The sequence below is a fragment of the Urocitellus parryii genome, chromosome 1 (genome assembly GCF_045843805.1).
Source record: "Urocitellus parryii isolate mUroPar1 chromosome 1, mUroPar1.hap1, whole genome shotgun sequence".
In the NCBI taxonomy this organism is placed as follows: domain Eukaryota; kingdom Metazoa; phylum Chordata; class Mammalia; order Rodentia; family Sciuridae; genus Urocitellus; species Urocitellus parryii.
This window is the reverse complement of record NC_135531.1, coordinates 133,123,337-133,147,147: the sequence shown is the minus strand read 5'-3', so window position 1 is coordinate 133,147,147 and position 23,811 is coordinate 133,123,337. Positions and strand designations below refer to the sequence as shown.

The following is a 23,811-nucleotide window of genomic DNA, read 5'->3' as shown; positions in this document are numbered from 1 at the left end:
AGAATCTCACAGTAGGGATATCCAGAAAGACCACATGAGAATCTTGGAAGAGCAAGAAACTCACTTGGAGAATTCCAGAAGGCCACAGGGTAGACAGGTGTTTGTTCCAAGTCAGGGAACAGTAGGGATATAAGAAAGGCTTCCATTTGGTGTATATGGATTTTGATATTATCCATTGAATGTCTAGAATTCACTATTGTTCATGAATAAATTCATTAAGACAGTAATGAATAAAGTCATTGACAATAGAATAAATCAGACATTTTCCTATGTTCATATATGAATACACAACCAGTGTAACTCCACATCATGTACAGCCATAGAAATGGGAAGTTATACAGTCTACTGTCATATATAACTAAAAAGAATAAAAAATTAAAAAAATAAATTCAATTATTCATTCACATAATCACAAAGCATCCAGCTACCAGAGCAGCCAGAAACTTCTCTGAATACTGATGGCCCAAACGGTTGCTGTTTTGAAACTAAACTCCCGAGTGGTTAGCAGGAGAGATTTGTACCAATAGTGGGTAGATCTCAGGGCTGTCCAAGAACTTGGCACTCCACTAGTTGGGGAGAACCCCTGTCTTCCTACAGTGAGATCCCAAGGCCAGTCCAGTCTGGGCACAGGGAGGGAAGCAGTGCCAGCAGTGGTGGTACCCTCAGGACACTTAAATCAATGTGTCCTGCTGGGTGGGAAGGCCATTTTTCTTAGGGGTCTGTCACCTGGGGGAAGAAACTGCAAAGCTTTCATCATGACCTTGCCAGATTTGCAGGCCTTTTCTCTGCTTCTAAAGGTGCTCAGAGCCCTCCTCACTTGCCCTTCACCTCCCATTCCTAAAATTATATATATTTTTTGGGTCCTGCAGTGTCCTCTAGTTTTCTCCACTTTTTTTCCAAGCCCTGACCAAAAGTCACAGAGTACCTTGAACGTTCTGTGACCAGGTCAGCAGCAGGTGTTCCCCCAGCAAGCTGATGTTCAAGCTAGGGTCTTAGAACATCCCTTCAGGGACATGTTTACATAATGTTATGGTTTTTGAGGCTGTCCCTCAAAAACCTACGTTTTGAAAGTGTAGTAGCCAGTCTATGGTGTTGCTGGAAAGTGGTGGAACTTTAGGATGTGAGGCCTAGTGGAAAGAAGTTAGGTGACTGGGTGTGTGCACCTGGGGGGCATTAGGACCCCAGTCCTTTCCTCTTTTTTGCCTCCTGGCTGTGATATTCTGCTATGCCATAGGTCTCAAAACAATGGGGCCAAGTGACTATGGCTGAAACTTCTGGAACCACAAGCCCCAAACAAATCCTCCTTTTAAGTTGTCTTTCTCAAGTATTTTCCCAGTGAAGGAAAGCTGACTAAAACACAGAGAAAAGCTGCAAAACCTATGGGAGGGAGACAGCATGATAATTGGGTAGAAGTTGTGGGGCATCAATGTGCAAAGTTATCAGAAGCTTATAGAGATACTTTAGGATCCCTCAAATTCCAAAATGTATTTATAGGTCCATGGGTAAAACACTGAACTAACCTCTAAGTAAAATACAATTAAAAAAATAGTCAAAGTCATGTCCAGTTGCCAAGGGTCTCATAAACCAGTTAGGTAGTAGACACTGCCTGAAGCTCAGGACAGCAGTTCCCTTAGCGCAGGAATGGTGGATTCTATCTGGCAGATGTTGTCTGGGGTGCCTTGGGGGACTCTTGAGAACAAGAAGTTAGGATGAGGGATGCTCCAGAAGTGGGAGGATAAGACTGACGATTAAGTGGAAGAAAGTCCTTTAGGCCAGGAGGCCACTACAGTAGCTATCTACTCTCCTTCTAGTCAGAGCTCTTCTGTCCACCATCCCCCTGCCCTTAAGGTCCTGTGGCTTCCATGCAGGTGTCATGCTTAGGTGAGAAGGCCATGTGAGCTGAGGGGCCTGCACTGACCACCCAAGTGGGGAAAGCCAGCATAAAAAGGCAGTGAGGTACCAAAGCAAGGGTTGCTGATAGATATCCAGGATAGTTGTAGATGTGTTCAGGCAGTTTTTAAAATAAGTAGCCAATAAGGCCATTAGGAAGACTGAAGTGACCTTATCCTTATAGTGGTACACAGCCTGAGGTCTGCTGCTGTCCTCTGGAGGCTATGATGGGACTGTACAGCCCATGGCCTCTCTGCCCTTTTTCCTCATTGGAAGAGAAGGTCCTATAAGCCCTCAGCACTAGAAGCATTTAGGGTCCTGGACATGGAAAAGTACAGATCTAGATAGGAACTTCCATGTCCTTATTCCCAGGGCTCTCACTTATGTAAACCAATCCTAGGGGGACAGGCCCACCTCAGTCTAAAAGCTCCCTGACCTTCTATAAACCCCCTGTACTGAAAGAAACCATGTAAGACGCCAGCCTAAGTCCTATCCTTACCCATAAGGATCTAACTTTGAGGGGGTAGGGTTTTTGGGTAGATTAAATCAGCTGTAGATCTGGGGATCCAGAGGAGTCTGAAGTCTTGGGAGAGAGGCACAGAAAGGTGAAACAGCTGTATCAATGTGAAATAAGACTGGACAGCCAGCAGCTTCCTCCAACCTGCTTCCGCCACCCCTTCTACTCAGGGAAGAAGGGTTGGGTGTACCTAGGCACTCATGCCCAGAATCGCCTTTCAGCTAGACTCCACTCCAACCATCCAGCCAGAGAACTCTGTTTTTATCAGTGAAAATAAAACATGTTTATTACTGTAAAACTTTATTAATACAGGTCCATAATCCCTTACCTGAAACCTTTGGGTCAGATGTATTTACAATTCCTTGCATATTAGAAAGGATTCTATCTGGCAGATGTTGAATGTACTAGCATTTCTGTAGAGAATTGCAAAAAGGCACACTAGAAGAAATTAAGGGTATAAATGATCTCACTTCAGTTCGGGTCAGGTTTGATGCCCAAATTAGGAAAAAACCCTTGGCTTTTGGATGTTTTTGCATTTTATAATTGCAGGTAAAGGATTGGAGATCTGTACTTAACTGCACATTTACAGAACACCATAGTTGTCGTTGAGACTTGGTGCAGTGGTGAATCACACAGATGGCAGTCAGACTGCCTGGTCTCATTACAGCTCTGCCTATGGTTTACCCTCTCTGGACCTCAGGTTTTTCACCCACAGCACAGGATTATTCTTCCACATATGCATGTTAGGAGGATTAAACAGCTTAATGAAAGTAAAGTGCTTAGAACCTTGCTTGATAATACACATAGAAAACCTTGGTGTCACTGAGACAGACATTTAAGTGCCATCCTTCAATAAGATCTAAATTACTAGCTCACTGTTGAGGCCCTGCAGGCCACAGCACAGGCTGGAAAATTTTTTGTAGTATCAAAGTCTTTCACATTCTCAGGCTTTGGTTTCCCAGAGAAGTAGAACACAGAAGTTTCAGAAGTTCCTGTAAGAAGGCTCTGTCATGGGTCCTGTGGATCTGGTAGGCTCCTAGCTAGAGGACGAACATGATGAAGAGGCAGAGGAGGCTCCTCCATGAGTCCATTATCCACTGAAATCCAACAACCCCACAACAGTGGAACACTTACTTGCCCGGGTCCCTGGCTTCCTCTCCATTCCAACCCACCAGCCCCTTGCATATCACATAGCCTATGAGACGGTAACTGTTTTTGTTTTCTTGGAACTTGAGATTGAACCCAGGGCCTTGTGCACACGAGGCAAGTGCTCTACCACTGAGCTATATCCTCAGCCCTTCTTAAAAATTATTTTGAGACAGGATCTCACTAAGGTGTACAGTCTGACCTTGAAATTATGATCTTCCTATCTCAGCCTCCTGAGTAGTTGGCATTACCAGTAGCTGGAATGACAGGTGTGTTCTACAATTAAACTACATCCTGAGCCCTGAAATGATTGGATTTTTTTAGAAGGACTTCAGGAATGGAAAAACCATATCAGTTGCACATATCATGTATAAGGAGGCTGGTAGAAATAAGAAGATAGGATGGACTCTTTGTGGTCAGATCACAGCTATCAGCCAGTTAGTTTAGGGTTTCTCTAGGAGACCCAAAATGCCCCTACAAAATACTTCCTTGATTTTGTAATGGGGAATTTTAATCAGCAGAAAGTCTGAGCAGCTTCTGTCCTTCCTGGGCTTTGGGAGTCAAGATTATCTTCTCCACCTGCAGGGAGGAAGGAGGGAAATGACAGATTGTTTTCTTCCTACCAATGCTTGGAATTGCTGGCTCCTGCCAGGGATGGTCTAAGATAGTGGGAGGGATCAGGGGCTGAGGCCAGGGATAGAGACAGGAAGTGCCTGTCCCAATGCCTCTACCATCTTTGATTCTAAGGCATCTTAGCCATATATTGGGGCTTCCTTTCCACATATAACCCACCCAGCCTACAAATAAATTGGAGCTTTCCTGTAAAACTTCTCTCTGGTGTGGGGAAAAAAGAACACAAAACAGATGAGGTGGGTGGTGGGCAGGGGTGGGAGAAGGGAAGCAAAGTAGTCCTGAATTCCCACCTTTGCCCTCTGCCTCTCTTTCTGGGCCCTTTCCAAGATCAGACTAAATGGTCTCATTTTTCCTTATAGGGCTGCATCAGCCAGGAAGACTCTCATACCTTTGTTTCTTCCTCACTTACCTTGAAGACACTTCTTTTTCAGTATCACAATTACAGCTACTAGCCCAACAAAGACCAGGACCGTGATCCCACCAGGTAGTATGCCATTGCCATTGACATTGCCAATAGAGGATGAGTCTAAGGAAGGCAGAGAAAAGAGTCCAAGACCATGGGGTTGTCTACAGGTGTCCTGGCACCCCCCTCTTCCCCATCTTGACTCCTCCTCAAGGTTAGCTCCTCACCCCATGCCACAGTGAGTGTGTGCTTCAGGCCAGGGTGCTGCACGTGGCAGGTATACCAGGCCTCCTTCCCAGCTGGCACCCGAACTGATGTCCATGTCTGATAAGTGCCATCCCCACTGGGGCGTGTCTCCACATGCTCAGTCTCCAGGACCAGCTCCTTCCTACCCAGCCACCAGCTCAGTGAGATGTCTGGTGGGTAGAAGCCCAAGGCCCAGCATCTCAGCATGGTCCCATCCTGGGTGGTGTGCTTTGTCACCTGCACCATGGGAGGCTCTGCAGGAAAAGGAGAGAACAATGCTGGTGAGCACCTACTCGGCTCATTCATTCCTCATGCTTTATCTCCATGGAGATCTTCCAAGTGTGGAGGACAGGAAGAAGGTAGGGACAGGATCTCTCTAGGGGAGGCACTCATGTTGGAACTTTGTAGGCATAGCTGACCCATTATTAATCATCCTAAAGGGGCAGTGCCCTGAAAATTTCCAAAGGGGATGTGATTTCCTATTCCCAACCTCTGAGTAGGGTCCTATGTGGCCATACCCACCACTTTTCCACTCACAGATCCTAGGATTTTTTTTCCCCAGAGACTTTATATACCTACTCTTTGACTTCTAGCACATAGTAGGTACCTAACAAGTGGTTGTTAAAGGAAGGCAAGGATGATAATACTTTCCTCACCTTAAAACTAGGATGGGGAGGAGTTTGAAGCCCCGCATGACTTCTTTCCAGCTTGGTGACCTGAGGGAGGCCCTTTAAGTCTTCATTTTCTCAAAGCTTAATGGGGGATTAATCATTCTTTTTTTTTTCAGGGTTGTTCAAAATAAGATGATCTTGGTAAAGGATGTAGACCATGTCTTGTGCTAAGTGAGAATTTATCAATCATTGTGTAACATACCATAATATGGAGTTTTGGAAAGTGGGCATCATTATTACTATGCTATTCTGAAATATAGCATGTCCTGGCTCATAACTCCCTTCCCAAGACATCTCCACTGGGGCGTTTCTCCATGTGCTCAGCCTCCAGGGCCAGCTCTTCTAGCCACGATTGTAATGAGATGTCTCATGGGTAGAAGCCCAAGGTCCAATATCCTAGCATGGTCCCATCCTGGATTGTGTGCTAGAATTTCTTTTCCCCATGGCTAGTTATAGAAGCTCTAATATTTCTCCATCTGTATTGAAGCTGACCATAAAGAAATTCTCTGACCTATCTTTGTCCAATAGATAAGACCATCCTCATTCCAGAAGGGGCCTTCCCCATATCCTGGAGGGAAGAATGCTATACAGAGAGGCCAGAAAAATGCTGCAGCAGGCAGGCCATAGGGGGTTTCCCCACCCAGTCTATTATCATTAGTGCCTATGTAATGGAGTCTCCAAACAAACCTAAAGGACAGGGTTTGGAGGGATTCCACATTGCTGAACACATAGAGATTCCTGGAGAGTGGCAGGCCCAGAGACAGCATGGAAGCTCCACACCTTTTCTCTCTTTCCACATTCTAAACATATCTTTATCTGTACCCTTTGTAACATCCTTTATAATAAACCCATAAACATAAATGTTTCCCTGAGTTCTGTGAACCACCAAAGCAAATTAACGAAACCCAAGGAGTGGGTTGTGAGAAACTCAATTTATAGCTGGTTGGTCAGCCAGAAGCACAGTAAAACAACATAGGATTTGTGACTGGCATCTAAAATAGGGGTGGGGAAAGTAGACCTGGGGACTGAGCCCTCAACCTGTGATCTGGAACTATTTCAAAGTAGACAGTATCAGAACTGAATTGGATTAGGGTATGCCTACAGACAGGGTGTTCATTGCTCAAAACAATGCTGTGGGTCAGCAGAGAGCCCAGAATTCCTTACTCTATCACACCTGGAGCAAGGGATCAAGGTTCAGTTTTGTGTGAGGAAACTGTTGGCTAATTGGCCCTCCCTTTGGAGGGAGGGATAAGCTGTCGTCCTCTTGGTGAGCTCTTCCAAGAGGACACAGCTTATCCCTTCTTCTCTCTCAGGCTTCTCTGTCAAATGGGACAGCTCTTGTAAATGGGAGTATATGGCTCACTCTTTGCATGGCTGCTGCTGACTGGGCCTTACCTATCCGCGTGAGGCTCTGGCTTCCCAGTTCCAGATACCTGTGCAGGGAGATGAGGCAGAGGTTTTCCAGGTAGGCCTTGTCATACTCTGCATAGCAGCGCTCCATCTCCCACCAGCGCTTGGTCCGCACAGCCACTGGCTCTGCTGACACCCAGCTCAGTGTCTCTAGGTCCAGAGACAGGTGGTCCTGTCCATCGAAGCCAAATTGCCAGAAGCTGCTGGACCTGCCATCTTCCCGGATCTCACAGCCAAACATGCGCTGAGCACTGTGTGTACCTGTATATACAGGCCAAAAGGCCCTGGTTATTGAAGTCCACAAGGCCAGAGTAGAGAGCCAGGGAGAAGCCTGCCACCTATGGGCTCTCCAAATGGTGGGGTGGGCATTGGCATTTAAAAAAAAAAAAAAAAAGCTACCCAGAGAATTCCCATGAGCAGCTAGGGTTATCCACATACCGCCACTCTGATTGTGGTAGCCCATCACTGTCCACATCTCCACCTGCTGCACCTTCTCCCAGGCCCTCTGTTTCTGGGTTTCTGTCTCCCAGTACTGGGGATCCACTAGTGCCATCCACGGGGCCTGAGGCTCAGCCTTCCCTCTGCGACTGTCATACCGGATGAAGGGCTGGTCGTCCACATAGCCCACAGCCAGAAACTTGGGGAGGCCTGGGCCTGGCTCTGACAGGGTTAGGTAGTGGTAGTGAAGTGAATGGGTCCCTGTAGAAACACAAAAATGGTCTCAAGTTCACACACACAGCTGGGACCTGTATGAGGTTTGTAACAGGATGGAGTGAAGGGTAGAAACCTACCCAAAAAGTATTCTGTCAGCAAGATTAAAAACTGGGAATTTTAAGGGCAGCTTAGTAGTAGAGTGCTTGTTTAGCCAGCATGAGGCCTGCAGTTAAATTCTCAGCAAAGCACATACATACATACTCACACCCCAAAAATGCAAAACTGGAAATTTCAGTTAAAAAAAGAAAGGATGGGGGAATGGAATGGGGAGTTATATTTAGTGGGTATAGAGTTTCAGATTAAGAAGATGAAAATATTCTAGAAATGGATGGTGACGATGGTTATCCAATAATGTGAATGTATTTAATGCCACGTTAACTATATACCTAAAATTTTTGTTATGTATTTTATCACAATAAAAGGCATCCAAATAGCTTAAGCAGTCGATCAATTAAACACTTAAACTAAAGTTCATTCATTAAAGCTCATGGACTTTACTCCTAGAAAGTTCTCAGCATCTCATTCATGGTCTAGTTATCAGATCTTACAGTCATCTCTGTAAGTAATGATCATCTCACAATTTAAAAGAACATGGTTTTTAAAATCTTGGTTGTTTGGAACCTTAATTTATTTAAACATTCTCCAGAGAAATTTGATCAAGTCCATCCATCATTCTTTTCTTGAACAATCTTGCCAAGTTGGTGGTTTATTATTTTTTAAAACAGTGCTGGGGATTAAACCCAGGACATCTCTCATACTAGGCAGGGGCTCCACCAGTGAGCTACATCCCCAGCTCAAGTTGGTGGCATCTTGATCTCCACTCCCTGCTTTCTTCTTCTCCCACAGCAGACATTGCTAGTCCATCTGTTCTGAAATTCAACTGCTGCCTCAAGGTTACTCTGTACCATGTCTCCAGAAGCCTCAATTCAACCATTCAGTGTTTCTAGAGATGAAATCTATTTAGCAGCCAGTCTTGACTCCAGCTATTAAAATAATACTGTATCTTTTTAAAAAGTCACTGCACTGGGCTGAAGGTATAGCTCAAGGGTAGAGCATATGCATAGCAGGCATGAGGGTTCACCCAAAAAAGTAAAAAAAGAAAATTCACATTTTTTCTCAGAAATATCCATGGCTCATTCCCTTACCTAATTAAGCAGGATTTTTACTTGCATGTCACCTTCTCAGTGAGGGCTTTCTTGCCTACTCCATTGAATATTGAATACTTATCCTCCCATCTCTGCATTATTTTTTCTTCAGAGAACTACAATCCTATCTACAAAATGCACTTTGTTTATCTTGTTAATAGCCAGGCTCTCCCCAGCAATCTCAGCTACTCAAGGACATTATAATCTCTTACTTTTTGTCAAGAACAGCACTGGGCACACAGTCAGTGCCCATGTTTAAACAGTCACATGTGGAAGAAGTCAGACACATCTCCACTGTAGAGGTAAGCTGTTTACTACCTCTTTGTGATGTTCTGGCCATACCAAACTCCATCCAAGCCCTTTGAACATACTATTCCTTCTATCTCAAGAACTTTCCTCCCTCTCTTGCCTAAGTCAATTTCTTTTCATCCTTCTCTTTACAGCTCAAGTGTCCTTTTCCTTCAGGAAGCCCTCCCTACTGATTCCAGTCTGACAACCTTCAGACAGGCCTTAACAGTGTCCTGTGCTCTCTGCAAAGATTGTGGCCTCTATGAGAGTGGGTGTTTGAGTAAACACTAGTCCTTACCTGAGAAGGCTCCTCCTCTGGGCAGCAAAATAAACATGAACAAATGTGATAATGAAGGAAATGAACCGGGGAGCTGCCTATTTCCCTGGTCTCCAATCTTTAGGTGAGGAACAAAGCCAGAGTGACTTTGGTTGTAAAGTAAAACAGTGTACTCAGTGTACTCGTAAAACATCTGAAGAGCTTCAGCAATGAAGAGGTACTAAGCAACTCAGTGAGACCCTGTCTCTAAATAATACACAAAATAGAGCTGGGGATGTGACTCAGTGGTCAAGTGGCCCTGAGTTTATTCCCCACTATCCCCCCTCTCAAAAAAAAAAAAAAAAAGAAAGAAAAGAAACATCTAAAGAAATCCATCTGTTCAGTAAGCATGCAACCTATCCCATATACTCTTGCTTGAGGTGTGGGGTGGCACCCCATGGAGGTGTGTAGGCCCTCTAGCCTACAGCCACCAAGGAGACCTTGAATGATCTAATGTCCAAAACCTCTCTGTTGAGTCCTCCAAGTTCCTTCTTTGGGATTGGTAATCAGTATGTTTGGGGCATTTGTACCCCTGGGGTAAACAGTGGTTAATACATCTACTGTTTCCCCTTAAGTCATGCTTGGCTCATAGTGAGCACTTATTTTCTGCATTTGTTGAAGTGGGGGGGGGGGAAGAAGGCATAAATGGAAGTGACAAAAATCACAAGTGCTAATTTTTGAATGATAGCTCGTGCCCTTGATAGAATGATAGAACCCCCACTGCTCTGCTTTTTATTCACTATCACAATCTTCACAATGAATTTAAGAGGATGGTGTGATTGGCTTCATCTTACAGATGAGGTAACTGAGGCTGAGTTGTTATGATTCAGTTTCTCATGACTACAGCCACTTTGATTCATAATCCATGATTGCTTTTCAGTAACTCTATTGGTTTTCCTGAAGGAAGATAGATAGAACCATTAAGTGTCCTATGTAGGGGTTTACAACCAGACTCTGGCTCCAGTGTTAGGGGACAAACAGATGAGGATGGTGGGAAAGTGAGATTAAGATAATAATTCTATAAAATGGTTGGGCTGGGGATGTGGCTCAAGCGGTAGCGCGCTCGCCTGGCATGCGTGCGGCCCGGGTTCGATCCTCAGCACCACATACCAACAAAGATGTTGTGTCCGCCGAGAACTAAAAAATAAATATTAAAAATTCTCTCTAAAAAAAAAATAAAAATAAAATAATTCTATAAAATGGAACCACTGTGCTGACCTTCACATACTTTCTTCACCCCACATGCTTTCTTTGCCAAAAAAGCAATTTATCTGCTGCCCTGCCAGCCTACATGGATAGGGTATGTCACAAAACTTCCTGTTATCTACAAGAAAATGCAGGCAGGAAATAACATTGATAAGAGGAACTCAAAAAGGTACTTTGAAGGGAGAAAGATTTGTGACCCTTTTCACAGACCAGATTCTGGAAGATAAGGATAATTCCTCCTAATCACAAAACCTGTAAAAAATGATTAAGAAAAAATCTAATTAGAACTGCTCAGCATGGACCAAGAGAACCTAGCATTGTCATGGCAATAAGTACTTGAAAGTCTGTTGTCACCCTGCTTTGTGAATCAAAAGTCAAGAGGCGGACTTGCGCAGGACTCTGGAAACTTCCCTGGGACCCCCCAAATAAAATTGGAATGCAGGAGAGACAAGTTGTCTCTCTCCTCTCTGAGAGGACCCATTTTCTCCCTTGAGAGTGTCCTCTTTCCCTTTCCTATCCCTTCAATAAACTCATTCTTGTTACTCTGAACAACATGTCTGAAAACTTTTCTGACTTGATTGCAAGAATCTGGGTTTGGGAGGGGGGTCTTCACACTGCCTCAGTTTCCCAGAACGCCCCAGCTGTGTAAAACAGGGGTGCATATAACTCTTTGATATTATCTTAAGACAAATCAGGTATGTTCCAGCCAAGATGAAGTTACCTTTGTTTTAACCCTTCTTGTCTCTCTTTTCTAACCCAAATTGCTAGAATTCAAGTGGTCTTGCTGCCACTGCTTACAAAAAGACAGTACTAGAAAGAGGTGGGGTGGTGCCTGGATTCTCTCCCTAGATCTTGCTGCCTTTTTGTAAGCAGAGAAAAGAAGAACTACCTCCTCAGAGCTGGAGAAACTTTATGGGGGTCAGAGAGGGGTCATGGTGGAGGGGTAGTTGAATAAATGGCTGACATCAGCTTGGGTCAGCCTGAATGTGAAATTATAACAGAGCAGTTCATTTTTTTTAACAGAATTATTTTCTCAAATTCCCTCAGGAATATGATTTAAAAGGCTATTTCTTCCTCCTTCCCTCCCAACCTCCCCCTTCCCCTGATCTCTTCCAGATCTTTTTTTAAAATATATTTTTAGTTGTTATAGACCTTTATTTTTTTCATATGTGGTGCTGAGAATCAAACCCAGTACCTCACACATGCCAAGTAAGTGCGCTACCGCTGAGCCACAGCCGCAGCCCTCTTTTCTCAAATCTTTAATAACCTTTCTTTTTTACATATTATTCTAAATTCTATATAGAGCCCATAGGCTGGGGATATAGCTCAGTTGGTAGAGTGCTTGCCTTTCATGCACAAGGCCCTGGGTTCAATCCCCAGCAACACACACACACACACACACACACACACACACACACACACACACAAATAGAGCCCTCTGTAATACCTTCTCCTCTTTGGAAAAGGAAATCCAGATGCTGGTTCCAAGAGGTTCCCTTTGGTGTGATGAAGAGGGAACAGAGGCTAAAAGACATGACACTCTTAGAAGTAGGCAACCTCTACCCAGCACAGGGATTTCTTGCCTTTTGTCCCATTGTATCTCCTTTTCTTCCCTCATAAATGCTGTTCCCATTTATTGATTCTTGATTTTATTTCTTACACTTTAGGAGTCTTGTTAAGGAAGTCAGGGCCTAATCTGACACAATGAAGATTTGGGCCTACTTTTTCTTCTATTAGGCATAGGGTCTCTAGTCTATTTTTTTTTTTTTTTTAAAGGGAGAGAGAGAGAGAGAGAGAGAGAGAGAGAGAGAGAGATATTTTTTTTTTTAAAATATTTATTCTTTAGTTTTCGGCAGAAACAACATCTTTGTTTGTATGTGGTGCTGAGGATCGAACCTGGGCCGCAGGTATGCCAAGCAAGTGCGCTACCGCTTGAGCCACATCCCCAGCCCCAGGGTCTCTAGTCTAATTCCTAGGTCCTTGATCCACTTTGAGTTGAGTTTTGTGCAAGGTGAGAGATGGGGTTTAATTTCATTTTGCTGCATATGGATTTCCATTTTTCCCAGCAGCATTTGTTGAGGAGGTTATCTTTTCTCCAATGTATGTTTTTTGGCTCCTTTGTTTAATATGAGATAACTGTATTTATGTGGGTTTGTCTCTATGTCTTCTATTCTGTACCATTGGTCTACACGTCTATTTTGGTGCCAATACCAGGCCATTTGTTACTATAGCTTTGTACTATAGTTTAAGTTCTGGTATTGTGATGCCTCCTGTTTTACTCTTCTTGCTAAGGATTGCTTTGGCTATTCTGGGTTTCTTTATTTTTCCAAATGAATTTCATGATTGTTTTATTTTTATTTCTATAAGAAATGACATTGGGGGGCTGGGATCATGGCTCAGTGGCAGAGCACTTGCCTCGCATGTGTGAGGCACTGGGTTTGATCCTCAGCACCACATATAAATAAATAAAAAATAAAGATATATCAACAATTAAAAAATATTTTTTAAAAATAAATGACATTGGGATTTTAATTGGAATCTCATTGACTCTGTATAGTGCTTTGGGTAGTATGGCCATTTTGACAATATTAATTCTGACTATTCAAGAGCATGGAAGATCTTTCCATCTTCTAAGGTCTTCTTCAATTTCTTTCTTTAGTGTTCTGTAGTTTTCACCTCTTTTGTTAAATTGATTCCCAGTTATTATTTTTTTTTGAGGCTATTGTGAATGGGTAGTTTTCCTAATTTCTCTTTCAGAGGATTCATCACTGATGTATAGAAATGCATTTGATTTATGGGTATTGATTTTATAACTTGCTACTTTGCTGAATTCATTTATTAATTCTAGAAGTTATCTGGTGGAATTTTTTGGATCCTTAAGTATAGAATCATGTTGTTGGCAAATAATGATTGTTTGAGTTCTTCTTTTCTTTTCTTTTTTTTAAAAGGTTTTTTTTTTTTGAGAGAGAGAGAGAGAGAGAGAATTTTTTTAATATTTATTTTTCAGTTATCGGCAGACACAACATCTTTGTTTGTATGTGGTGCTAAGGATCGAACCCGGGCCGCACGCATGCCAGGCGAGCATGCTACCACTTGAGCCACATCCCCAGCCCTTGAATTCTTCTTTTCCTATTAGTATCCCTTTAATTTCTTTTATCTTTCTAATTGCTCTGGCTACAGTTTCATGGACTATGTTGAATAGAAGTGGTGAAAGAGGGCAGCCCTGTCTTGTTCCAATTTTTATTCATTTAGAATGATGTTGGCCTGGGGCTTAGCATAGATAGCTTTTAAAATGTTGAGGTATGTTCCTACTATCCCTAGTTTTTTTAGTGTTTTGAACATGAAAGGGTGCTGTATTTTGTCAAATGCTTTCTGTGCATCAATTATATCATATGATTGTATCTTTAAATCTACTGATGTGATGAATTACCTTTATTGATTTCCATACGTTGAACCAAACTTGCATCCCTGGAATGAACTCTGCTTGATCACGGTGCACTATTTTTTAATATTTTTTTTTGTATGCGATTTGCCAAAATTTTATTGAGACTTTTTGCATCTATGTTCATCAGGGATAGTGGTCTGAAATTTTATTTCCTTGATGTGTCTCTGTCTAGTTTTGGTATCACAATGATACTAGCCTCATAGAATGAGTTTGGAAGGGTCCTCTCCTTTTCTATTTCATGGAATAATTTGAGGAGTATTGGTGTTAATTCTTATTTGTAGGTCTTATAGAACTTGGCTGAGAATCTATCTGGTCCCAGACATTGCTTGATTGGTAGGCTTTTGGTGGCATCTTCTATTTCCTTGCTTGAAATCGATCTGTTTAAATTGTGTATGTCCTCCTGATTCAGTTTTAATAATGGGGTGGATTCAAACTAAAAAACTTCTTCTTAGCAAAAGAAACAATGAGGTGAAGAGAGAGCCTACATTTTGGGAGCAAATTTTTACCACACACATCAGTTAGGGCACTAATATCCAGGATATGTAAAGAACTCAGAAAAAATTAACAACAAAATAACAAAAATCTAATCAATAAATGGTCTAAGGATCTGAACAGACACTTCTCAGAGGAAGATATAGAATCGATCAACAAATATATGAAAAAATGTTCAACGTCTCTAGTAATTAGAGAAATGCAAATCAAAACTACTCGAAGATTTCATCTCACTATAGTCAGAATGGCAGTTATCAAGAGTAAGTGTTGATGAGGATGTGGGGGAAAAGGCACATTCACACATTGCTTGTCAGACTACATTGGTGCAACCAATCTGGAAAGCAGAATGGAGATTCCTTAGAAAACTTGGAATGGAACCACCATTTGACCCAGCTATCCCATTCCTCGTTCTATTCCCAAAGGACTTAAAAATAAATATACTATAGTGACACAGCCATATCAACGATTATAGCAGCAGAATTTCCAATAACTAAACTGTGGAACCAACCTAGATGCCTTTTAATAGATGAATGGATAAAAAAAACTGTGGTATATGTACACAATGGCATAATACTCAGCATTAAAAGAGAATAAAATTATGGCATTTGCAGGTAAATGGATGGAGTTGGAGAATGTTACGCTAAGTGAAATATGCCAATCTCAAAAAACCAGGGACCAAATGTTTTCTCTGATAAGTAGATGCTAATTCATAATGGGTGGGGGTGCATGGATGAGTGGAGGAAATTTGGATGAGGGAGTGGGGAGGAGGCATGGGGGTAGGAAAGATGGTGGAATGAGATGAACATTATTACCCTAAGTACCATGATTGCACAAATGGTGTGACTCTCTTTCACATACAACCAGAGAAGTGAAAAATTCTACTCCACTGATCAGTTATACATGAGAGCAGAAAGTTCTTCAATTCATTTTCACAAATGGAGTAGAATTAATAAAATTAATCAAAAAATAAATAAATGCTGTTCCCTCACTGACCTCCCCACCTTTCCTTGGAGATTTGAGACAGAAAAGATCTCTATCTTCCTCAAGTCTGGCTTTGAATAAACATGTTTTCCTGTATCAACTTCTGTTTCTCTAACTTTCTTTGAGCAGCATGCAGCAAAACTTTTGATTCTAGTAACAAAATGACTGGGGTCTATCTCATGGTGCTGTTTTAATAAAAAATACAGAGTTAGATCAGTGTGTCAGCCGGGCATGGTGGTGCACACCTATAATCCCAGTGGCTCAGGAGGCTGAGGCTGGAGCATTTGGAGTTCAAAGCCAGCCTCAGCAACTGCAAGGCAATAAGCAACTCAGTGAGACCCTGTCTATAAATAAAATACAAAAAATTGGGCTGGGGATATGGCTCAATGGTTGCGTGTCCCTGAGTTCAATCCTCTAGAACTGCCTCCCCCGCCTCCCCCCCAAAAAAACCCCCAACAAACTTAGTGTATCATGCACCTGGTGAACAGGCATATAGGCCTTGGTAGGAACCAAGGCTGGGGCTTTTGGTCACCATGACCCATTTCTTCACTTTTTTTTTTTTTTTTGCAGTGCTGGGAATTAAACCCAGGTTTCACACATGCTAGGCAAGTGCTCTATCACTGAGTTACTCACAGCCCCTGTTTTATTTTTTCTTCCTTGATGACCTAATCCTATGCACACATGTTAAATTGTTTTTATTTTTGCTTTGTCCACTGCCCCCCCAAGATTTATTGAAAAAAAAACTGTATAAGTATTACAGTGTGATGTTTTGATATATATATATATATATATATATGTATATATATATATATATATATATATATATGTGTGTGTGTGTGTGTGTGTGTGTGTGTGTGTACGTACACACACATCATGGAACTGATTATCATAATCAAGCTAATTAACATACTCATATTTCTCATAGTTACCTTTAGTTTTTACTTTAAGATCTACTCTCTTAGCAAACTTCAAGTTTGCAATACAGTATTACTAACTGTAGTCATCATACTGTAAGTTTGATCTTCCATTCCTTGTTTCCTATCTACAGCAGCTCTGCCTCCCCTGGGTAGGTGGAAGAGCAAATGTCCTTGCTTTGCTGCTGGACCTCTCAAGCAGTGAGATGTTCATGCATTCTGTGTTTCCTGTTCTATAGTGTGGTAGATTGAATAAAGACTCCCCTCCAAGTTATCCCTGGAGACTATGATTATTACCTTATATGGTAACAGGGATTTTACAGGTGTGATTAATTTAAGGCTTTTGTGATAGGAGATTGCTGGCACTAAAGGAGAGGAATGCTGAGACTGAAACAGAGCAATTCCCTTTGTAAGATGTTTAACAATTGCTACCCCTCCCCCCCCCCAAAAAAAAAACAACCCTTTTCCCTAGATCTTTTAATAACCCATCTCTTTCACATGGTATTCTGAATTCTGAAGAGAAGCTTCTGGTACCGCCCTCTTCTCTCCTCAGTTCCTTAACTCAAGAATTGACTTAAGAACTCTGTAAGAAAACAGAATGCAGAATGTGGCCCCAGGAGGTTGAATTTCCTTTTAATGTTCTGAGGAGGGAGAAAGTTAACAGAGCCACAGAGGTACAAAGGTACACTTTGAAGAGGAAGACTCCCACCTAGCATTGTGAATTTCCTGCCCACTGACTCAAAATACCCTCTTTTCTTCCACCTGGAGATGAAGATTTGAGATAAAAATGTCTCTATCTTCTTCAAAGTCGCCCTTGAATAAACCTATTCTCTTCCTGTAATTTCTGTCTCCCCAAGTTTTCAGTGGAGCTGTAAGCAGCAAGGACCCTTAATTCCAATAACAGAACAAGGAATGAAACTTTAGAAGATGGAAGTCAAGGAATTGGATTCTCCCTTACAGCCTCCAGAGGGTGTGCAGCTCTGCTAACACCTTGATCTTGCCAGGGGGAAACCCATTTTGGACTTCTGAACCCCTGAACTATAAGAGAATAAATGTATGTTGTTCTAAGCCACCAAGTTGTGATCATTGGTTTGGCAGCAATAGGAAATGAATACACATAATATTATATTAAAGCAACAGTATCTAGTGGATTTCAGGGTCAGTTCAAACTCAAGAGCTTTGATGCTGCCCTGAAGTCAGGGAGAGAGGACACATGGTCTGGGAGAGTACCTGCTCTGGAAGCTGTGGTGAGTCCAGGACCTCCAAGCCAACATAGAGACAGAGCCTAAGAAATACAGAGTAGGGGAGCCCGCAACCATGATGCTCCCACCCTGAAGCAAAGAGGAGATAAGGAAGCTAATGTGCTTTCCCCCAGGTGTGGGAAAGGCAGGAAAGAGCAAATAATTCCAAGGTCAGGCCTGGTGAAAAAGGAAACAACACATGGTAGTTCCATTATAGCAGGTACACAAATCTAGTCAGTCCCCAACCTATTTAATGGCTTTAAAATGGTGTAAAAGGGATGCAATTTCAGTAGAAATCACATATGGAGTTTTGAAATTTGATATTTTCCTCGGCTATCGATTTGTGTTCAGTCATGTGATCAGAAGGGGAAATCACTGACACTACAATGCATTGAGTTGCCAAGCTATGATGTTCAGTAGTTGAAGGCATTAAATGCATTTTTGACAATGTATTCTCAATTTACAATGGTTTTACTGAGATATAACCCTATTGTAATTCAGTGGCTGAGCACTTGCCTAACAAGTACAGGGCTCTGGGATCTCCACAAAAAATTTAAAAATAAGTAAATAAGGGAAGTCTTGCAATGTAATTTTAAAAATTATTGATGCATAATAACTATGCATAATAGAGAATTCATTGTTATATATTCATATGTGCATATGATTGGTTCAATTTCAATTTCATTCCCTAGGACCTTCTCTTATACTCCCCTCCTGTTGATCCTTCCTTTATCCTATTGAGCTCTCTTCTATTTTCATGAGACTTCTTTTTTCTCTCTAGCTTCCATTTATGAGAAAAAATAACACCTGACTTTCTGAGTCTGGCTTATTTCACTTAACATGGTGATGCTCTCTAGTTCCATCTATTTTCCTAAAAATGACACAATTTTGTTCTTTTTTATTGCTGAGTAGAACTCCATTGTGTATATTTACTTCATTTGTTGATGGACACCTAGGCTGGTTCCATAGTTTGGCTATTGTCAACTATGTTGCTATAAACATAGGCATGAATTTAGTGGTATATTATGCTGACTTTATGTCTTCTGGATAAAATACAGGGCGATGATATAGCAAGGTCATATAGTGGCTCCAAATTCTAGTCTTTTGAGGAAACTCCATACTTATTTCCATAATGGCTGTACTAATGTATAATCCCATCAATATCATGTAAGTGAAGCCAGATTTAAAATTAGGCAGTCTAATATGGAGGCCATGTTGAGAATAAATTTCCGGAAGAGTTGAGCAACTCTTAAAATGTTAATCAAGTCCCAAGAAAAGCCCTAGGCCCAAAGTCCATCCCAAAGAAATGTTAATAAACAGCCCAGGCAGATTTGAAGATAGTCCACCCCAAAGAAGTGTTAATGAAATCCTTCCTGCCCAGATTACTTCTTAGGCCCACCTGTATCCCACCCCTCGGGCCTTCCAACCTACATTCCATCACTGAAAGAACTATAAAAAGGGGAAACAAGAGGATTCCACCTCTTGGGTCCCCTTCTTCCTCCGGGAGGGGAGAAGTCTTTTCTGCTGTCCTTTAATAAACTTCTAATTTCTACTCTGACCTTGCCTCGTCGTGCTTCTCTGGTGTTATTCTTCAACATTGGGGAAGCAAGGACCGGTCAACAGTGGTAACATAAGAGTTCTTTTTCTCTCCACATCCTCTCCAGCATTTATTATTATTTCTATTCTTGATAAATTGCCATTTTGACCAAGGTGAGATCAAATCTCAGTGTAGTTTTGATTTGCATTTTTCTGATTGCTAGGGATGTTGACCTTGTTTTTATATGTATTTGTTAGCCATCTATAATTTTTCTTTTGAGAAATGTCTGTTTAGTTCATCTGCCCATTGATGCCTCAGTTTCTTCTGGGTCAACAGTTCTCCAGTGCCCATTCCTGGTCACTGGGCCTTGTGGCAAACAAGTGGAAGTTCCATGCCCATTAAGCACAGTCTCCCTTTTCCCTCAATGTGTTGGGAATGGAGGTGTCCAACCCCTTCTCCACTGCTCTCTGGAGACTTTACATCTATCCCACTTCTCCATGATTCATTTGGCACTGCCACTCTCTAGCTGTGAGGCCTCAAGTATTTAAAGGTTTAGGCCTTGTTTTTTCATCCTTAAGTGGGAGGAATTAAACAATCTGCTCTACAGCTCTATAAACACTGAGGTAATGATTATAAGAAATGAATAAGGGTATGGAGGAGGGGCTCTGCAGACATCACTAATCCTAGTCTTTTTAGGGAGAGGCAGGTATGGGAAGTGGAGTGCCTGAGGGAGGAAAGCTGCTTGAGCAAGGAGCCAACCCACTGGAGGCTAGGATCCAGCCCATGGTACCTTTCAGAAGCTCTAGTCTCTGTGTCCCCTATCTGATAGAACCTCCCTCACAAATGCAGCCTCCCCCACCAATGTACTTTCCTGCAATCCGGAGGATCCTGGCTTCCGCAATCCTACCCTTTCTTCAGTGGGCAGGCAGGGGGTGCTTACCTCCAGGCCATGTTTTTTCTTCAAACTTCAAGCTGGACAGTTCTGCCATCACCACCTTTGCTAAGGAAGCTGGGCCATCCGCTATCACTGGCAGCCCCCATGGACTCTCTGCAAGTGGGGAGTAGGGGAAATGTCAAAGCATAAATATCCTACATAAATATTCTTAATTTCTGGGAGAGATGGTATGAGATGATAGCAAGAGACATGTCCCAAGGAAGGCGGGAAATTGGGGCCTTGCCACAGGAAAGACTGGAAACTTCATCTTAATGTAGTTGCAAAGCTAACAGGCCTGAGTTCTGGGCTTCTGTGCAAGACCTTGTTCTTGTGTTTTATAAGCACAGTAGTCCCCATTCCCACCTTATCTTTGAGGGATACATTCCAAGGCCCCCAGTGGATGCATGAAACTGTAGATAGTACTGAACCCTATATATACTATATGTTTCCTCATATATATCTACCTATAAGCTTGAATTTATAAATTAGGCACAGTAAGAGACTAACAATAACTAAAAGTAAATAGGACAATTAAATATTATACTGATGCCATTGTAGCAGGCGTCTACTTCATACTTTGAACATAACCCTTGCTACTCTGCCACTGCCACTTATTTGAAAACTTTCTCTTCTCCCTTTCCCACTCCCTAGCCTTAGGGAAAACAAAATTACCCTTCTTCCCATCCTAGGCTAAGTTATCTATCCTTGAGCAAACACATACCACAGGAATGAAATAATTAGATTTAAGGGATGGCATCAAGTGATTACCACCCTGATAAGGCACATCTGGAATGTAGCTTTTGAATTGCCTATTTAAAAGCCCTCTATTCCTCTCTTTGATGGTCAGATTAATAGCCTCTGGGACAGGAGTCCCTGTTTTTCTCCTTTGCTAGGAAAGAACTATAACTTCTTTTTCTTTTTTTTTCAAAACCTTGTCTTCATGATTGGATTGACATTGAGAACAAGGACAGAGCTTTTGATAACACCATGACAGTCAATCTGATAACTGTAATGGGTGGGTGGCATATATATCATAGGTATATTGGACAAAGAGATGATTACTGTCCTGGGCAGAAAAAAACCTAAGATTTCACTCTCACTCAGAACATTTAACAATTAAAAACTTACGGTGTATTTCTGTAATCTTCTATGTGATACTTTTGAACTATAGTTGACCATGGATAACTAAAGCCATGAAAAGCAAACCACAGATAAAGGGGAACTACCTTATTGATTCATGGCATTTGCAGTGCAATCCAATGAAGTAACTCTGATATTTCCTAATTAAAGAATGAAGCTAGGGACCCTGAGTCAGTCTGCTAGAGTCCATATCCTAATTAGTTATGTGATTGTTCAGCCTTCGGTAGCCAGTTAATCTCTGAGCCTTAGTGTCCCCATCTCACCATGGGAATAATAGCCAAATACTTGTTACAGAGTGAGGCTCAGAACTTCCCTGATGCTGTACTCATGATATCTGCTCCCTTAATGAGACTGTCCACTCTGCGGATCTCCCCCATGTCACTTCCTCACTCCCTACCTCCTGAAGAAAAAAGCCTGGTCTTTCTGATCTGGCATCTGAGTCCCTAATGGGAACCCTGGCCACTTCCTTCCCATCTCCCTTCCACACTTCGACACAAAGCTGGTTTTAGATCTTTGCTCTTTTTCTTCTTCTTGATTTGGGACAGCTTAGTCCTGACCAATCAGACTGGCATCACCTGAGTGTGCATCCCAGGTAGGGACCATAGAGAGAGGGATCCTGGATCTCTGGGGCTTTGTTAACTTGAAATCTCAAGTTCTAGAGCCTCAGCTTGGATGGGAAAAGATAACCTTTTGTTTTCACTAATCTCTAGTCAAAATTTAGTCTTTCCTCTCATGGTGAATGGAGACAAAGCACAGTAGGATGAGTAGAACCTGTGCACTGGTCTTGGGTAGAAACCAGAGTGCTTTTGAATCAATAACAGTTACTGTATACATCTAGAAATATGCTTCACCCTCTCACTGCTTCCAAATGGTGGAAATTGCTAATTTAATGCATTATTTAATGTGTTTACTTTGAGGAATATGCATTACTTATCACACTTTTACCTTTTTAATTAAAAATTATCTTATTAACTAAAATACTAAATAGCTTTATTGCAACGTAATTGGATTCCTTCGAAATCCTGTGTATTTCACGTTACATATTGAACGCAAAAACGTTCCCTGAGAAAAGTTCCACCTTTTAGGAACGGGTAGAAACTCCGACTCCATATACTAGTGCTGCCATCTAGCGTCTGCACTGGGCCTCTCTTTAGTCATCTGCAAACTGAGACAAGTCAGCCCTCCTAATCCAAGGGTTCTGCTTCCTGGGATTTGACCAAGGAACCACAGATGGAAACTATTTGGGAAAAAAAAAAATCGCATCTATACTAAATATGTATATACATAAATTTTCAATTTCTAAACAATAAAGCATAACTACGTAACATGATATCATTATGTTAGGTGTTATTGGTAATCAGGAGATAATTTAAAGTATAAGTCAGGTTGTACGCAAATACTATCTTATTTTATTTAAGGGACCTGAGCATCCATGGATTTTGGTATTGGGCGTCCTGACACGTTCTCCTCAAAATATCGAGGGATGACTGTATGTTCTAAGAGAGAAATGGCTTCTTGTAGGTAAAGTACTTAGGACAGATCCTGGCATAAAGGACACCAGCTAGGACTTCTCTTGGGCCTGTGGTATCTGTGCAGTTGAGGTGGGTATGCCTTGTGGTGCGGTAGGGAACTCAGGAAGTGGTCATGCCTGCGCGCTGGGTCGGCCAGCTCTGCGCACAAAACTGAAACTAGGAAACAATGGAAATTCCAAACCAGGTCAGAAAAACCCCTGATGTTCTTTCTCATTCTCCAGCCCCGCCAGGGAAAGCAAAGGAGGGCTATTTCCGGACAGGGGCCCTGGAAGCCCCTCCACTCTGGACCGCCCCTTGCTTCAGGCGGGTGGCAGGGAAGGTGCGGGCTGCCCTCACATCCAAGCTCCCTTCCTCCCAACAAAGCTTCCCCAGGGTCTTCCAGGAGCACCCGGCCCGTGGAAGCCCTTGCTGCGTTGTCTGGGAGGGGCCTAAGGAAGTTATGCCCCGGGCTAGGTCACACTTCTGTGGGGTCACCGTCAGCACCTGTTTTACGCTCCTCCTCGGCCTCCCGCGGCCCTACCCGCAGGGCTGTTCCGGGCTAGCGAAGCCAGAGTGGGAGGCGTCAAACAGGAGCCGGGTCCAGCCCAGGGCTGCTTGCCTCCTCTCGGATTGGGGATGGGTTCTCCAAGTCTTCATTACTCCAAACCCTGGTGGAAAACATGGGGTCGGCCCTGAGCCCCCCTCCTCTCCCTCAACTGTCTCGATCTTGATCTCTCACCTGCTGCGCGCTCTGGCACCAGCTCAGACAGCAGCAGCAGCAGCAGCAGCAGCGACGGCGCCAGCCCGACTTGTGCGCTCCTGAGACTTCGCTGGCCTTTGGCCTCCAGCTTCGCGCACTCCGCTGGAAGGGGGGTCCTGGCAGAATGCATCCTAAGACCTTGGGGCACCAAGCCTGGAGGCGAAATACAGCTGACGTCCCAACGCGGAACCTGCCCCAGGCGAAATAAGCGGAAGTGTGGAAGCTCAGCACTTAGAGGGCTGAACCCTACATCTGGCAACTCGGGGCTTGA

General features: G+C 42.7%; 1 protein-coding gene across 1 annotated transcript; it reads right to left on the bottom strand.

Moving 5' to 3' along the window:
- Positions 1-2,711: 2,711 nt before the first annotated feature.
- Positions 2,712-23,756, bottom strand: LOC113176230 (H-2 class I histocompatibility antigen, Q10 alpha chain-like). The gene is made up of 7 exons (XM_026380663.2): positions 23,520-23,756; positions 20,136-20,243; positions 7,355-7,615; positions 6,902-7,177; positions 4,817-5,089; positions 4,596-4,712; positions 2,712-4,132 (listed from the first exon to the last, which is right to left on the bottom strand). Exons 1-7 carry the CDS (start codon positions 23,668-23,670, stop codon positions 4,068-4,070), a joined length of 1,251 nt encoding a protein of 416 aa, XP_026236448.2. The 5' UTR covers positions 23,671-23,756; the 3' UTR covers positions 2,712-4,067.
- Positions 23,757-23,811: the final 55 nt, after the last annotated feature.